The sequence below is a fragment of the Rhincodon typus genome, chromosome 29 (assembly GCF_021869965.1).
Source record: "Rhincodon typus isolate 14 chromosome 29, sRhiTyp1.1, whole genome shotgun sequence".
Lineage (NCBI taxonomy): Eukaryota > Metazoa > Chordata > Chondrichthyes > Orectolobiformes > Rhincodontidae > Rhincodon > Rhincodon typus.
In genome coordinates, this window is record NC_063360.1 from 13,888,337 (window position 1) to 13,906,971 (window position 18,635).

At 39.1% G+C, this 18,635-nt stretch overlaps 1 protein-coding gene across 1 annotated transcript in view; it reads left to right on the plus strand.

Moving 5' to 3' along the window:
- The first annotated feature begins 8,308 nt into the window (after positions 1 to 8,308).
- Positions 8,309 to 18,635, plus strand: part of lmnb2 (lamin B2) — a 30,634-nt gene continuing 20,307 nt past the window's right edge. Inside the window, exon 1 of the mRNA XM_020514920.2 lies at positions 8,309 to 8,781. Coding sequence (XP_020370509.2) covers positions 8,432 to 8,781 — 350 coding nt within the window. The 5' untranslated portion in view covers positions 8,309 to 8,431. The remainder of the gene's footprint in view (positions 8,782 to 18,635) is intronic.

An 18,635-nucleotide genomic window follows, 5' to 3' on the forward strand; every position in this document is an offset into this window, starting at 1 on the left:
AATTGTTAAAACTAGGAGAAACAGTTTAAAATGGATAATCTTTATTTTTAGTGAGATGAGGTTTTTTCAGGGGATTTTTAATCTATGGAAATCTCTTCTAGAGAGAGCAGTTGAGGGAAAATTGAATTAATGCTGACTGAGACAAATTCCTTATTGACGATGGAGTAAGAGGGTGTGTCTGACAGGTGCTCCAGTTTCCTCCCCAGAGTCCAAAGATGTGCAGGTTAAGTGGATTGTCCATGCTAAATTGCCCTGTAGTGTCCAGGGCTGTGCAGGCTAGGTGGGTTAGTCATGGTAAATGCAGGGTCACAGGATAGAATTTGAGGCAGGGGCTGAGTGTGATGCTGCTGAGAGGATCGGTGTAGACATGATGGGCTGAATGGCCTTTTTCCACACTCTAGAGATTCTATGACGTAGAGGATAGATAGGAAAATAGAGTTGAGGCCTAAATTGGATTACTTATGATCCTATTGAATGGAGGAGCAGTACTAGAGGCCAAATGGCCTACTTATGCTCCTAATTCTTCCAATGTGTTATAAAATTTCAGCATAATATCATGACTTTATAATTGGAAGATTTCTAAAAGCAAAGGATTGCATTTTTAAAAACACCTTTGGGCCGCGTGGTGGCTCAGTGGTTAGCACTGTTGCATATCAGTGCCAGGGACCCAGGTTCTGTTCCACCCATGGGCGACTGACTGTGTGGAGTTTGCACATTTTCCCCATGTCTGTGCAGGTTTCCTCCCACAGTGCATAGATATGCAGGTTAGGCCATGCTAAATTGCCCAGTGTCCAGGATGTGCAGTTTAGGTGGGTTAGCCATGAGAAATGCAGGATTGCAGGGATAGGTCTGGGTGGGGTGCTCAGCGTGGACTCAATGGACTGCTTCCACATTGTAGGGATTCAATGATTCTTGACATGACCAGCCAACTTTAGAGAGACATGTCAATGGAATCTGTCTTTTTTTTTCAACCCAAATTCTGTAAGATTTTGGGTTCAGAAGTCAAAGATAGTTTTAAGTTAATTGATTTAGGTTCACATATGATGGGAAAATTATATAATCCCTGACAGTTGACAATGATTCACTGATACCAAAGGACAAAAGGCTGGTTGGCACAAAGTCTGTTGATTTTAGTATTGTAATGGCATTTCCTGACCCTTTCTAAACACTTACATAAAAGGGCACATAAATGCAAGAAGACTCCTGACAACTGTTCCAGAATGTAGTGAGATCAGTACCAGGTGTAGAGTTTTTATGACCTTTTCTCTACTTTGTCCTAGAGTTGTTTGTGCTTTTCTGGAAAGAGGAAAAATTATGGTGCACCAGCTTTTTATAACAGTTGTGTTTTATGCAGAAAACTTTATTGAATCTATATTTCTTACATCCCAATTTTAAACTTGTACTGTTTTGTTTGTGTTGCCTTATCTGCCAAATTAATTTTGCCAGTCCATGTTCTTCTGAAGTTTGTTGCTCTCTTCTTGTTTACTACATTTCTGAATTTTATTACATCTACAAACATAGAAACTCTGCATTTTCCCATTAATTAACCATAGAAACAAGTTCAATACATTTCATTGAACGGGAAGTTTAAATATAGTTTTACAAACATTATTTATTTCCCCTTTCTTGTTAGTAACAGAATTTACTGACCTTACTTGGCAACAGCCTTTTTCTTTGTTTAAAGATACCACAATCTGTGTTGCCAAAGTGATTAGTCTCAACCTAGATTCAAACGTAATATTGGTGTGCTGTGAATATTATTGTGCATGTTTGTACCACTGAAGCTTCCATCTTCAGCCAGGCTGTTTGAAAAAGCCACCAAGTCACTCTACCCGAGTCCCCAAGCTACTCGGTATAGAACAGCTTTTAAATCATGATATTCAGAATGGCATATCACAAAGTGCTATAACCAATTCACTAGTTGTTGAAATATAGTCACTGTTATAATGTAGAGATTACTGAATGATGTAACTAGACATTAGTAGAAAATTAATCTTTCCTTATTTTAGTGCAGCTGACTACTATATTACTATTGATGTGACTCTTCTGATGGTGTAATATGCAAAGGTATCGAGATCAAAAGAGCACAGATTGGAAATATTGTGCTACATTAGCTAAACTCAAGTAGGCCAGTGGTTCTCAACAGGGTCTATAGACCACTAGTGGTTTACAATTATCCTTCAAGTTAAAAGCTGATCCAAAAAATGTTAGCCACTGAACTATAACACCATGGCCAAGGTTATATAAGAGAACAGACCAAAAGCCTCTATCACTCGTGATGTCACACAACAGATCAGCTCTTACATGCATGGCATGAGTCATCATAAGCTTGGCAAGCAGTGTAGTTTTAAAAGCAAGATTTATGTTACTTTGCAACATAAAAGTGCAAGACTGTATTTTCAACTCTTGCAGGGCTGAAAACAAAGAGGACCTGCTGCATGTAGAGTCCAATGTGAGACTGCACCTCTTCAGCTCAGGGCCAGGTATCACCTCATGGAAATCTCATCAAAAGTAGCTATGTACTTCCCATTAATTTTGCTGAGTTTTATTGAAATGGCAAACAAAAGCAGAAGGGGTAGATGATCCACGTTCACAGGTGCTCACAGACAAAAAATGTTGGAGAACCACTGAAACGAACCTAGCATCAAGGTCTTGTAATTTGTCTTAGCTAGGAGAGCAGATAGCAGAGTATGGATGGGCAGTAAAAAGTATTCATGCGTCTTTCTCCTGGCCATCATGGTGTTCAGTGGAATACCACTGGGATCAGTGCTACATCCTTATTGTTTATGATATGTAAATGATGTAGATGAGAATGTGGGGGTGGGTGGAAAAGGAAGAGAGAAATGATAAGTAGGTTTACAGATGACAAAGATTATTTGGTGGTTACCAGTGAGAAAGAAAATCTTAGATTACAGGAATATATAAACAGGTTGATTAGATGGCATAAATTACATGAGCAGGGTGGTTATGCTGGAGCCGTACAAAACTTTGGCTAGCTTACAGTTGGAGTACTGAGTGCCGTTCTGGTTACCGCAGTGTAGGAAGGATGCGATTGTACTAGGGGGTGTGCAGAGGATATTAACCAAGATGCTGGCTAGGTTGGACTGTTTTGCTATGAGGAGAGTTTGGATAGATTTGATTTTTTTCCTTTGGAGCAGAGAATGCGGAGCGGGCGGACCTATTTGAGGTGCATCAGCAGGATGCTAGAAAGCAGCTGTTCCCCTTAGTTGAGGGGTCAATAACAAAGGAGCATAATTTTAAGGTGAAAAGCAGGGGGTGTAGAGGAGATTTGAGGAATTTTGCATAAAGGGTGATGGGAATCTGAAAATGCACTGCCTGGAAGAGTAATAGAGTTACGAAACCTTGCAAACTTTAAAAAAGTGTCTGGGTGCATGCTTGAAATATCATAACATTCAAGGCTATAGGCCAAGTGTTGGAAAGTGAGATTGATGTAGATAGGTTGGAACAAAGGGCATCTTCTGTGCTACATGTCAGTGTTGGGGCTGGTTTTGAAATCAGTGATAACAGGATACTGTCCCTGATGCACCCTAATTCAAACAGCACATCTATTTCGCAGAAATACCAAAGTGTTAGTGACACGATTAAAAAGATACATCATCAACTGTTAGTAACAAATGCAGAAAGAAGGCAAGGATTGATAAAAGAATATATTTTATTAAATCCACAGCAAACATTTTTCTTGCCACAAAAAGCTTCTCCAAAGCTGGAAACCACACAAAAAAAAAAGAAAGAACGAACTATGGATACTGTAAGTCAGGAACAAAAACAGAAGTTGCTGTAAAAGCTCAGCAGCTCTGGCAGAATCTGTGAAGAAAAGATCAGTTAACTTTTCGGGTCCTTTGAGGAAGAGAGACTGGACCTGAAACGTTAACAGATTGTTTTTTTCTTCAGATGCTGCCAGACCTGCTGAGCTTTTCCAGCAACTTCTGTTTTTGTTCCTGGAAACCACAATGATTTTCATGTGCACAAATTTTCATTTCAGGATTTATTGTTACACAAGTAGAAAATGACATGTATGCGGTAAAAACCACATGAAGTTGACAAAATATAAACTACTCTAACCACTAGAGGGCCACAGATTCACTTTATAATCAAAAGAAAGTGGATGAACTTTTTCACAACCATTCCCTTTTTAGGAGAAGTCAGCAACAGTGATTTCAACTGCTAAAAGCTCTGCTTTTTTTTGGAAAAGAGACTCCAGATATAATAAAATGTAAGCCTTGTTGCAGTGGATCAAGTAAATAACATTCCAATTTAAAAGGAAATGTGCTAGATGGTGACATACATTACCTTCATCTTTTTACAAAATTGCTCAATTTTTCCAGTCTTCCCAATCTGAAAGAGTGGATACAGATGCATTTTTTTAAACTTTCAAAGTATTTTCCCCCACACACTCCTTTTTAAACTCTCATCAATATTGCAGTGAACCAGGTCAGACAGTGATTTTCCCTCCTCTTTTCCAACTGTTGTTTCCTCCCATGATAGTTGATTTAAAGACAACTGCTGGATATTTGGACAATTTTTTCCACGCTGTTCTGGGAATAACCCATGTGCGAAGGAAGCTGTAATGAAATCGTGACTGCTAGATATGCACCCATTTTAAGTTGTTCTGATTTTACCTAGGCTGTCACCTATACTGGATCACATTGCATGAATCATACAAAGGACGAATGCTGAACAAAGTTGAAGCTGATGCTTGATTTATTAATTATTGATTTGATTTATTAATTCTGTGCTGTTTCCTCAAAAGTACATTAACTTGTTGGGAACACCCAAACTCTTGACATTTTGTAAATAATACATTTTAAAGATACAGCCAACACATACAAACTGCAATATTATGTTGGTGCCACCAGCACTTTGTAAATATTTCCACGAAATAATAATTTGTAGAAATAAATAGAACGTTAAAGGGTGAGAGGCCACCTGATAGAAGTTGACAAAATTGAGAGGTATCGGTAACCAGAGTCTTTGTCGCAGGGTTGAAATGTCAATTACGAGAGGACAGAGGTTTGAGGTTAAAAAAAGGGGTAAGTTTAAAGGAGATGAGAGGCAGGTTTTTGTTTACAGAGGGAGGTAAGTGCCTAGAACACTGCCAGAGGAGGCTGATACAACAGCAACATTTAAGCAGCATCTTGATAGAAACATGAATAGGCAGGGAATAGAGGGATACAGGACAGCATAGAAGTAAAAGGTTTTTAGTTTAGAAGGTGCAGTCTGGTGGGCTGAAGGGCCTGTTCCTGTGCTGTATACTGTTCTATTTTTGTTCTCATGTTGTAGTGAAGTAATGCATTCAGCCCAGTAAAATTACAGTACAAGTAGGGCAAGTGAGTCTTTAGAAATACACAACAGCTGTAAAATGCTCAAAAGTTGAGGTAGAAATCTCAAGACAAAAAAACAACTTGGGATCTGTTTGAACTCTACACAGATTTCATTTTAAAAACCAGTCTTCAAAATCAAAGTTCCCCAGTGGTTGATAAAGAGCTGATGAGTTTTAATTCCTCACCACCAAGTAACCAATTGTAAACCTGTGGTTTCTGCTCTGTCACTTTGTTTTTGGTCACCATTTCTCAGTAATTAAGTGCTTAGGTATCCAATGACTTATTGGTTGTTTTTTTTTCCCACTTCCGAACCTCTTGATTTTAATAAGGGTCATACTGAGCTGTCCAAGCACTGCAACAATTTTTTTTTTTTTTAACATAACAAGCACACTTTTAAGGGCATCACAAATACATATGGTCCAACTAAAGTGATAGGTTGAAATAAAACAAAAAAAAAATAACTCAGTTGCTGGCATGTATAAATTATCTTTTAATTTTCCACTGCTGGGTCAGTCATCTAGTTCAAGCCAGGAAATTGTAATGAAGTATAAATATTGGGCCCAGTAATAATATTGACAAAGGTACAATTTCAAGATTTTATAATCACACTCCAAGACTTGAGTGCTCATTCCAGTGTAGTAGTGATGCAAGCATATGGCACCTCAGACAAGGAAGATCACTTAGGATGAGATTTTAAAATTGAGGTTGCAATATATTTTTATTTCAGAGTTTGAGCATGTATTTTGCTTTTTACAATTCCAGGCCATAGTTTGATGTTTTAATGTCTGCAAAATATCTGCATTTTGAGAAGTTAAGCAGAGTATTTCTCATTTCCTTAATACAAAAGCAAAATACTAGGTGTCTGACATCGGAAATAAAAGCAGAAAATACTCATACTTAGGTAGCCTGGCAACATCCATGGAGAAACAGCATTAACATATCTGGTCAGTGACCCTTCATGTGGGAATTCCACTCCTGCCAACTAATTCTAGCATTTCTGGTTTTATTTCTGTTTTGTCTATCATAGCACAGGTGATTCATAATCGTTCAAAATTGCAGTGAAAAAAGATACTCAGGGTAGAACTGATTAGTGTTCCTCCTGTTTACCAGTTTTGTGCTTTTTCTATATAACACAAAATTTAAGTAGATTAATTTCGATTTGAATGGTTTGAGTACTTTTGTACAATCTGCTGGAATTATATAAGTGAATTTAACTCATTAAGTGAAATGGCATCAAGGAACAATTACTTTTTTCTCCTGAAAAGTTACTGTTGTCATTCAATCTATAATTAATGTTTTTGATTTGTCATTTCATGTTCCAATTGATGTATTTTAATAAGTGAAATTTTAAAAGTGAGAAACGTGGATTTCAGTGGTTGAGTAAATTAGTAGCACCAGCTAAAATAAAGTGTGTTGATGATAGCCAGTTGTGACTTCTAATACAGATTGGAGATTGCCATTTGTCATATAGGTGCAATGAAAACGAATAAAACAATAATAAAGGTTTGATTTAAAGATCGTAAGAACGGCCTATGCCGGAGTCAGAGATAAGTGTGGAGCTGGAAGAACACAGCAGACCAGGCAGCAGCAAAGTTGACGTTTCGAGGTTTATTTAATGTATGTTTGCTATTTAAATGGTTACATCATGATTATATCCTGACAACAGTCAAGCTATATGGCTAAAGACATTTTTAGATAATCTGTGGTTAAAGGAAGATTGATGTACTTTGTAAATCTAATGTGCCACAAATATCAGATTTGAAAAGTTTATTACCTTCACTGACTTCATTAGGTAGACCAGAGATGATACACTGACTTTTTTGTGGAGTGGGTAGGGTAAGAGATGGGAAATTGAGAAGAAATAATCACGGAATTGTTATGTGTAGGAAGCTATTCAGTCCCTCTTGTAGCAGCGGCTCGCTAAATGAGAAAGGAGTTCCAGAAAGATTAAGTAAGGGAGAGTCCGGTTGAAGAGAACAAACTCAAGAGCAAACTAATTTATGTAATCTATTTCTCAGCGTTTTTCTGTTCTATCTTGATTGCAGAATTTTTTTTTAAATCAAATGCATTGACCAATTGATAATTTAGACAGGTATACTAGGTGTGAGCAATTTAATTATGGAAACTCAGGTTCAGGTTAATTTTACTTTGTCTTCGTGTCTAACAAATGTAATTGTATAGGCTATAGTGAGCAGTATGTAGTACATTAGCACGCTAATCAAAACAAAAAAAAAACTTTTGCGAAAGGCGATACATTACAAATCACGGAGCTGAACGTGAGTGAATGAGCTGAAAATAACTAATCGGTGGCGAATTGAATATATTTCCTGTAGAAGAAAATAAAAAGCACTTCTATTTCAGCCTGTGGATTATATTAAAGAGGGGCTGTTTAGCAACGAGGATTACTTCATTATTCTTTAAGTAAAAGGGGGAAATACCACTAACCAGTATGTTGAAGCTGGCGATTTTTAATATTTAATTTTTCAAAAGAAATTAGTTGTTTGATCAGATAATGACCTCACCTCTCTCTCAAATTGCACTTGAATCCCGAGACAATTCCTTCAAATCTGTTGCGGTTTGTCGACGCGCGCCAAAATTTGAAAACCGCGCTTTCCGTTGGGGCGCGGACAGCCATGGAGGTGGGCGCCAGCACAGATGATTGACAATTAACTGCCTGCAGACAACCCAATCATTGCTGGAGGCGAGCATCAGTCTGGTTCTGTGCTCTTTGTACGGCACGCTGGGATTTGTAGTACACCTGGCTTCAATCCTGGGTCCAGAAAATGCAGAACTGACAATCAGGGAACATTCGTGGGTGTAGATGAATTAGGGCAACAACACGCGTCGCTCTCGGAGGCCGGTCGTCAACGTCCTGACAAACAGTCAAACAGGTGGGCTTAATCGGACTACAATTCCCGGCCTGCAGCGTATCTACTTCCTTCCGTCATCTACACCCCTGGAGGAGAGCCGCATGATAACGGCGCCATTTTCTAGTTCATTGAATAAAAGGGGTTTGGCAGCACGGGTTTTTACGAGTCAGTACGAGCCTAAATTTTTATTAATCAGGTAAATACCAAGGAGTTTTAACCATGTCAACTACTCCGGCTCAGAAACACACCCGGGCCAGTGGGGCCCAAACGCCTCTGAGCCCGACTCGGATTACTCGAATCCAGGAGAAAGAAGAGCTGAAGAATCTCAATGACCGCCTGGCCGTTTACATCGACAAGGTACGCTCCTTGGAATGCGAGAATAGCGTCCTGCAGCTTAAGATCTCCGAAAAGGAAGAGGTGACGACCCGTGAGCTGACCGGCATCAAGGCCATGTATGAGACGGAGTTGGCCGACACTCGGAGGTTGCTTGACGAGACAGCTAGGGAAAAAGCGAAGCTGCAGATCGAACTGGGCAAGAGTAAAGCAGAGCTGGACGAACTCAGCAAAAAGTAAAGTAGTATATGTAATACCCACTTTTTAATATGAACTTGACTGATTGGTTGTCTGTTTATATTGAATGTGAAGCTGCATTTTCACACGTGCTCTTTCCCATGTTGTTTCTTAAGCTTCAGTTGTCAATCTATTCAATGTCTCCTTTTTGAGAGGGAGAGATCGTTGAGTCAAAGTACGTGTAAAAGTTTTGATTTTTCGTGTGTGTATGTTTTTAGTGAACTAAACCATCGTTGTCCTGCTTCACCCAACTGTTTACATTTTTGACAGTCGTGTTCTAATTTAAAATTGCTAATATTGACAGTTTACAGTTGAAATCACCTTTTTCCGTACTAAACAACCCCTGCCCGTGTAAGAAGTTCTTTTTACTATGTACTATGATCTTCGAGTAATTATAGCTACTTGGTTATGCTTTGTAACATTCAAAAACAAATTTGGTTGAATTTACTTTTAACTACATTGTGGGAATATTTTAATGCACATCTTGTCAAGGTCAAAGCGGAACTATTGACCAAGATTAGTCTTTTTTGTTTAAATGTTGCTCGTGACTTTGCCTGTATTTGACACTCGTAAGAGATGGGAATTTAAATAAGCTATGTGGCTTCTTCTTTAATGAGGTCATGACTGATTGATTCTCTTTCACATTTCTCTCTTTTTCTCCACCCCCTCCCCAATCCTTTGGTGCCCAAAGATCTTAATGATCTGCAGTCTTTAAATATCTTCATTGAGATGAAGGGTCTTGACCCAAAACGTCGACTTTCATATTCCTCTGATGCCTGACCTGTTGTGTTCTTCCAGCTCCACACTGTATGGACCTTGATAGGGAAGATACTTGGAGCTTTTTGCTTAATTCCTTTTTTCTACTTTTTTTTTATGGAATCTTTCAACTCCTGTTTAGCTGTTTTTTTTCTTTTAAAAGTCAAAATAAATCCATGTAAACAATTCTGAAAGCTCATTGTATAGCTCTTTACCTTCTGTGAAGTTCAATGAACTGACCGTTCTTTGATTACTGTGGACGGTGGGTGTTGTCAGACAATGAAGGCAACAGCTGATGCTGCAGAACCTGAAGATGGGAAAGAAGGATAGGTTATAGGTTTTAGCTTTTATTTTTAAAAATATATTGGTCTGCCTGTTGAATTTCCTCTTTTATTTTTATTTCAATTTGAGCATAAAGTTAATCAATATTGAAGTTAATGGGAGATCAATTTTCAATGAATGTGAAGGAAGTTCCTTGAAAGTGGAGTCACTGGTAGATGAAAAAGGCGTTTGGCATGCTTGTCTTTATTGGCATTGAGTATAAAAGTTTGGACGTCATGTTGTGGCTGTACAGGAGATTGGTTAGGCCAGTTTTGGATTACTGCATTAATTCTGGTCTCCCTGCTATAGAAAAAAATGCTGTTAAACTTGAAAGGTTACAGAAAAGATTTACAAGCCGGGATCGGGAGGTTTGAATAATACGGAGAGGCTGAATAGGGTAGGGCTTTTTTCCCGGAGCCCTGGCCCTTAGAGGCTTACAAAATAATGTGGGGCATGGATAGGGTGAAAAGCCAAGGTCTTTTCCCAGGGTAGAAAAATCCAAAACTAGAATACATAGGTTAAAGATGAGGGGAAAGATTTAAACAGGACCTGAGAGGCAACCTTTCTTACAGAAGTGTGTGTGTGTGTATGGGATGAGCTGGCAGAGGAGGTAGTGGAGGCAGGTACAATTACAACACTGAAAAGGCATCTGGATGGGTATGTCCGTAACAAGGGTTTAGAGTAGTATGGACGAAATGCTGGCAAATCGGACTAGATCAGTTTAGGATATCTGGTCAGCAAGGATGAGTTAGACCAAATGGTCAGTTTTTGTAGTGTATAACTGACTCAGTGAAGGTGGGTGATGGGTCTGGAGTGTATAAAATTTCTTCTGCTATGTCTGAATATAGTTTTGGAGCTGTAAAATGTTTTCAATTGTTTGAGGTTTGTTCAAATAATTTGTACCTGATTTTTAGTTCCTGCTGTAAACGCTGAGTTTAGCTACAGAGCTACAGCATCTGGGACTTGTAACCAATATTTTTGGTTTGAAATGTGTCAGTCTGGTTTCAAAAGCCTTTCTCTACTCAAGGAAAGTTTAAGTCTTTGCACCTCCTTGTCTTGATCAGTAACATTTGCAAACTGGGAGACAATTATTTTTTCTGCTGGTGAAACACATTGGTTCCCTATGTATATGAAATCATTTCTCACCTTGGTGACCAGGTGCTTCTGTACTTTAAACCATGTGACTGTATTCAAGGGTTTAGATTCTTCACAGTATATTTGCTTTAAGGATGCGTGTTCTGATTTCCGAATCTTTACCTAGCTCTTCTGGGGAAAATGATGGACTGGGGTCAGGTGTAATTTAGAATTATCTTGCCTGCTGTAGCCTCGACAGCCTAGAAACAAAAACATAAATGCATTTATCAAAAAATTCTATTTGAGAACATCCCATGATGAAAGCTGGCAAATATAATTGAATGGCAATATTGTTCGTCACTCGTAGGTCAGTTTATGCAAGAGCTGTAAACTGACTCGTGCTTTTTTTTTTTTGTTTGTTTTTTCCGCTATTTCTGTTGGCAATATGACTGCCTGGAAGGTCAAAACATAGTATGAAGCGGATAGGACTGGAAAGCCACTAGGTTTGTGGCGCTGTAGTTGAATCACATTGACCAGTACCTGCTGCTTTATACTTCCAAAGCGAGAAATGGCCACCCTAAGTTGCAACAGAGATAGTAGGAACTGCAGATGCTGGAAAATCTGAGATAACAAGGTGTAGAGCTGGATGAACACAGGCCAAGCAGCATCATAGGAGCAGGAAGGCTGATGTATCGGGCCTAGACCCTCCGATGCTGCTTGTCCTGCTGTGTTCATCCAGCTCTACACCTTGTTATCTCACCCTAGTTGCAATTTGGTTTTTCTTTTGCTCCTGCAGTTTAGCTGGCGAGTTTACTGATTGTATGTCAGCGCATTGCTTTGTCGTTGTCTTCTCCGTAGAGCTATGACCACCTTTGACAATTTCTTTTAAAAATCCTTTAATTGTAATTTGGGTGGCAGTTGCAAGTGCTGGAATCTCTTGTCCTAATAATAGTTACAAACGTGAAAATGGGACTGCTATTGAAACGAAGATAATGGTTTTATCGGTTTTAAATGCGAAAATTGATGGACGGATGCTTCTCTCTCAACTGAAAATGTACCGTACCCAAGGTGCGTTCATTAACTACAAATGGAGAGAATGTCCTTGTTTACGTGGTATATTAACATGTTGAACCAGCGCGGCATCTTTTAATTTCCTGATGTAAAGCCTGCCAGTCTTCCACCAGACATTATGAAAAATTGCTTCATCATTTTGTGGTTCCATTGTAGATCTGTTTTTTGTACATCTGATTTTTCTCTGGCCCGATTGTGATGGGACTCATCTTGAAAATATGAATCCTATTCTATTGAGATGAAATAACGTTTCCCTTATTTCGGCTTTAACCAAAACCTGTCTTCCATTAATTTTGGGGGAGGGGGAGATCACATCTGGATGACTGCTATAAATTTCAGTTGATTTTAATACGCCTTCATTTTTGCTGCCCCAAAGGGGCTGTGCGGGTAATGGTTTTGTTATCGACACCCTAATCCTTTGTGCTCCAGACCTAATGTTCAGGAGTAATGAATAATCACGCCCATTATTTCCTTATTGAATAAAACAAGACGTGTAGAGAAGAATCCATCACATTTTAGGGAATATGCTCGGGAATAATTGCATCTCTAAAACCGATGGGGTTGGCGACCTAATCTAATTCGGACGTTATCGATTTTATTGTTTAAGTTATTTTGCTTTATCTCCGGATACCGCGATGTATTTGTATTGGGTGGGGAGGGAACACCGGTTCTTATCCAGCTCTTAATGTTCTTGAGCCGTTGGTTGCAACGAATGCATGACTCCATTGTATCGAGCTGGATAGAATAGACACTATAGACAAAAGTGGAACTAGAGGAAATACCGGCCAGGCAGCATCAGAGTCGACGTTTCGGGCCTGGACCCTTCATCAGGACTGCTCCACACTGTATTGACTCAATTAGAACATTTTATCCATTTTTTTTTCCTCTTTCTGAATAAGATCTCTTTTTTAATCTACTGCAGTGCAGCAGCTTCAACTAATTTGTGTTCGTGGATTTAATGTCGGGTAGATCACGCTATAACAGGAAACGCAATGAAACTGAAATGGGTCAGCGGTTCCCGGCTTTCTTTCGAGGTGGGGGAAGTGGATATTCTTTGGGAGGGAGAGGAGTATCGTTGTACTCTAAGTCGCTAAACATGCGGGAAATTTTAGCTAAGGCCATAGTTTAAAACAATTTCCAGCTGAGCTTGAGTTTTTAGGGGCTTCAGAAGTCCAAAAATAGTGTTGCTGTACACACCCTTTATCACACTACATTGTGGCACAGCAAGTGAGCAGCCAATCGAGTGTAACTAAGTATCCAATCAGGATCAGGATTGAGATTTCTTGTTAATTTTGTTCCTGACACGGTGGATCCTGTCTTTTAAAGTGCATTGCTACTGGATAGTTTGAATCAGGAGGGCGGCTATAGCAGAATTTCAAATCCTATTGTGGTTTCTCGTATCTGATTTCTCGTTTTAACATGTTTCGTTGCAAAATTGAGTAAGATAGTTATTTTAAACAATTGGTTTTGACATCAGGAAATACGCAGATCACTCATTCCAGTTGTTTTAACATGGCAAATCGTGATTTATTTTTTAATTTCCTTGGGATTCTAAGTGCACAACTAAAAGAAGGATTGGCCAAGATGTTTTGTAAAATAAGTCTAAATGACTTAAATGAGGGTTTTGAATGAATTTGGGGTCTTTGTTAATAATTCAGAAATTAATTGTTGTTGCATAGTATGATGAAAGGTGTGTATTGTCACTTTTTGGAATGTTGGATTTTTAAAAAAGGCAATTGGAATTTGGTCAGTTATTTGGATAGTGACCTTAAATCCATTAGTTCCACAGCGCATGATTGTAATCAAGTTCTGTACAGATCCCTGCAGTGTTAATGGATGAGATATTGTTGGGTTTATGACAAGCAGAGTAAACGTTTTAAAGGCAATTAGTTTAGATTTATCACTTCAGAAGGGGAATCGCGGCAGCCTGGTGATTAGCACTGCTGACTCTCCGCGTCAGGGATTCCAGTCTTGGGTGATTGTGTGGCGCTTGTATGTTCTCCTGGCTGTATTGGTTTCCTCCCACAATTCAAAGATGTGCAGGTTAGATGGATTGTTCATAAGTGTCACAGGATGTGTAGGCTAGGTGGATTAGCCATGATAAATGAGGATTGGGTGGGATGCTCTTTAGAGGTCATCTCAAATGTGATGGGCTGAGTGCCCTTTTCCTACACTGTGTAGGGATTCTATGAACAGAATGTTTAAAGCTTACAAATCTGAGGGGAAAATAGAAATTGCTGGAAAGGGTCAAGTTCTGAGGAAGGGTCACTCAACCTGAAATGTTAACTCTGATTTCTGTCCACCGATGCGACCAGACCTGCTGAGCTCTTCCAGCAATTTCTATTTTGTCTGTGTTTTAAAACTTACAGTTCAGAAGATGAAATATTTCCTCTGAGGAGAACCATGTTTTCTTTTTGAAGGGGGAAGGTAGTTTCCCCAGGTCAGTTCAGGATAGCTGTCACTTCAGTTTTATCTCTATAGTCTCTGAAACTTCCAGGTCAGAATTCCATATTGTTAGAACTGAGAGAGTTGAGGCCATCTGAATTATGAAAGGTCATGCCATCAGATGCTGAAAGGAGTAAAAAAAATTATCTCCGCAGTTGAAGGAAAAGAAACCAAACAACATCTGTTTAAATTTTTTTTTTCTCAGCTGAGAAAGGACCGAGTGTGGTATTTCATTAGAATTGAATTTCTGTCCAGATGGAATTGGGGGACGGGTTTGAGTTTTTTTTTTCCTCAATGTGTGTGTATTTAGGCCATTTTTTTTTTAATGTAAGAAACTTGTATTCTGTTAAAGAACGTCTGTCACTTTATGAACATTTATGACTAACCACAGTTAACCAATTCCAAAAATTTTAAATTTAACCTATCAAACGTTTGAAGATAGGGGTAGGCCATTTGATCCCTTGAGTCTGCACTGCCATTCAGTATGACTGATCATAGAGCTCCATACTGTAACCTACCACCTTCCTCTCCCTCTCTTCCTTTCCCCCAGCAACAAACTATCCTTTTAACGACGAGCTAGATCTACCTCCTTGAAAACACCGTTGTGTTCTTGGCCACGTTTTCTATAGTGAATGCTGCAGGCTCACCACACTATATCTGGGTCAAGAAATTTTTCCTGATCTTGCCCTAAATAGATTTGTTCCCAATCCTTGGGTATGGAGATCCCCACCATCCAGAATATCATTCCTGCATCTAACCTGTCTAGTCCTGTTTAAAATTTTTTTTTTTTTTTTTTTATTTTTTTTTTTTGTTTTTATATAGGTTTCTAAGCACACCCCCATCCCTCAGCCTTCTATACTCAAGTGAATATAATTGTAATATATCCCTCACTCCCTCCCACTGCTTGTGAGTTCATTCGCAATCCCGCCACCTCCCTTTTCCGCCCCCCCCCCCCAACCCCCCCCACCCACCCATATCAGTCTGACCATCCTGGAATCTATTTGGTCAACCTTCACTGCACTTACTCTACAGCAACAGCATCCTTCGATAAGGAGACCAACACTACATACAGTATTGCACGTATGGCCTTGCCAGTGCTCTATATAACTGCAACAAGGTATTCTTATTCCTGTACTAAAATACTTTTGCTATGAAGGTTATGGACCAGACCAAACCCCCTCAAAAATATTAAGAAGGTAGCCTAGACCCTAACTATTCTTATTTTAAAGGTGAATGTAAGGTGTCGCATTCCAAATGCGATTCAGTTTGTCAAACTACACTGTCAAGCAAAACACAACTTATTCATATCTTGTAGTTAAAATACGTCAAAAGAATAAGGAACATAATTGGCTTAGCTGTAATTCTATTGGAAAAATTAACAATAATAGATTCAGTAACTTACTAATTAACTGTTCCAATATTAGAACACCCCGTAAAAGACAGATATGAAAAACAGATTTTCTCACATGCAACTCCAGCAGCCGAAGAGGAAAAACATCAAGAGAACTCAGAATGTATCAGGAAGAGAGCCAACAACAACTGCGACTGAAACATAAAAAACTAAAAATCCTGTTTCTGAGCACTTGACCACACCCATTCAAGCTGTTTCTATTGTTCCAACTTTTTAGAAAAATAAACCTAAGGCCTCTCAAGCTGTAAACTTCATTGGCATTTCAAATAGACAGCTCAGCATCCTGGCCTTAAAAAAACCTTTCCTTTCAACAAAAAAGGGACAAAATAGATCTCTTAAAGCCACAGTATTGTCATGAGGTCACCATACAGTTTGCCTTTACTGCCTGCTGCATCTGCATGCTTGCTTTCAGTGACTGGTGCAAGAGGACTCCAAGGTCTTGTTGAAAGTTTTCCTCCTCTCAATTTACAGCCATTCAAGTAATTTTCTGCCAGAGTGAAAAACTTCACATTTATCTGTCTTATACTACATCTGCCAGGTATTTGCCCACTCGGTCAGCCTGACCAAAACATGTTGCAATGTCTAGGCATCATCCTTTCACCCAGTTTTGTCATCTGCAAATTTTGAAATATTACATTTTTAGTTCCTCATCTGAATCATTATTAAATATTGTGAATAGCTGGGGTCTCAGTACTGATCCCTGTGGTACCCCACTAGTCACTGCCAGCCATTCAGGAAAAAGGCCTGTTTATTCCTATTTTTGTTTCCTGTCTGTTAACCAATTTTCTATCCATGTCCATAACTCCATATACTCCCCCTAAGCCCAAGTGCATCAAGTCAGGATTCTTTCTTGGGTCTGACTTGCCTGGTATCCCCATGAGATGGGATCATAACTTTTCACCCTCGAGTAGCAGTACAAATACAAGTTGTACCTTCCTGTTCTAGTAACTTCAAATTGGGACTTAATGTGGAGGTGAACCCTGCAGTGCCTTTTTTTTTTTTTAAAGTTGTCCTGACTGTCTTGTTGCTATCTATTTTATCTGTATTATGTGTTCAATTTCATGTTATGTTGTATAGCACTTTTTTTTGTTGAACTTCAGTGCTGACCCTGACATGTCAACACCTAAGATCCAATACATTCTGTGATCTGGCCAAGGCCGGCAGATTATGAAAGTATGATCTGTATCTTGTTTTGGTCATTTTGGAAATTTACATTGCATATTTGTAATGATTTTGGAGTCTCTGGGTGATGTGGGAAACTTGAGCTTTTGAAAGGTATGTATAAAGTCAATAATCTGAAGTTTGACCCACCACCACTACAGTAATCAAATATGATAATGTCATTGTATGTATCATAATTGGCTATTTTTGAGCAGGACTGGAAGGACTCCCTCTTAGTTTGCAAGCCAACTTTGTATGGTATGGCACAGTGGCTCAGTGGTTGCATTGCTGCCTGTCAGACCCAGGAACCAGGTTCGATTCCAGTCTCTGGTGACTATCTGTGTGGAGTTTGCACGTTCTCACCATGTCTGTGTGGATTTCCTTTGGGTGTTCCCGTTTCTTCCCTCTGTCCAAAGATGTGTGGGTTAGGTGGATTGGCCGTGTAAATTGTCCATAGTGTCCAGGAATGTGTAGGTCAGATGGATTAGCTACGGGGAATGCCGGGTCACAGGGATCGGGTAGAGGATGGGTCTGGATAGGATGCTCTTCATGGGATTGGTTTGGAGGAGATGGGCCAAATGGTCTGCTTTCACGCTGTCGGGATTTCATTATGCAGCCTGATCACAATTCAAGACAATGTTATAAAAGAACCGTTCATAAGTACAGAAAAAATTTGCATGTTGGATCTTTTAAAATTTACACCCTTGTGTGAGATCATGCTCATCAGTATGAAGATTCATGAGTCTAATGATCGTAAATCTGTCCACACCTCAATCTTGCTGAAAATTTCTTCTAATTATGTAGAAAACTGACATGAACACTGGATATCTGGCACTCCTTGAAAATGACCTGGCAGTAATACAACTACTTGTGTTTTGCTACCATGTACATAAGCATTCTATGGAACATGGATAGAATGTCAGTGGCAGGTGTTTGTTTCTCTAGCCCATTTATGGCAAGTGAATGCCAAGCCTGGGATAAATGTGCGCAGTGTCGGCTAAGTAGTCTCCCTAACAACTGATGCAGTTTGTTTCTGCATTAACTATTGTACAAGTGCTTGTATAGACCAGTTTTGTTATATGGCTACCTTGACTTATTACCAGCAGCTTTTAATGCATGTTTTCTATGAAGCTGACATTGACTTTTCAATTTGGTCATAGCCGCCTTCTCTATAGCCACTTCATTTGCAGTTTGGGAAAGCTTTATCCAATTCATGGACTGAAGGGAAACTGTTGAGGTATATTTTTTTGTTTGTTTAAAGCTTAACCCACTTGGATACTGAGAAATGTGTTGTTGCTTTGCCCCTGGTATGGCTTTGAATTACTACTTGAGGCAATGACCTTTGCTAAGTGAATATAAACTTCATAGCAGAAGGAAGCCTTTTCTCATTTATCAATAAAACATCTACCCTGTTATGTAGAATAAAGTCTGAATCAACTTCTTTTCTGGAGAAAAGCTGTCCTCTAAACTACTATCTTCTTTCCTTTCTTTTCCCTTCTTTCTTTCTTTTCCCTTCTTTCTTTCTTTTCCCTTCTTTCCCTTCTTTCTTTCTTTTCCCTTCTTTCTTTCTTTTCCCTTCTTTTCTTTTCCCTTCTTTTCTTTTCCCTTCTTTTC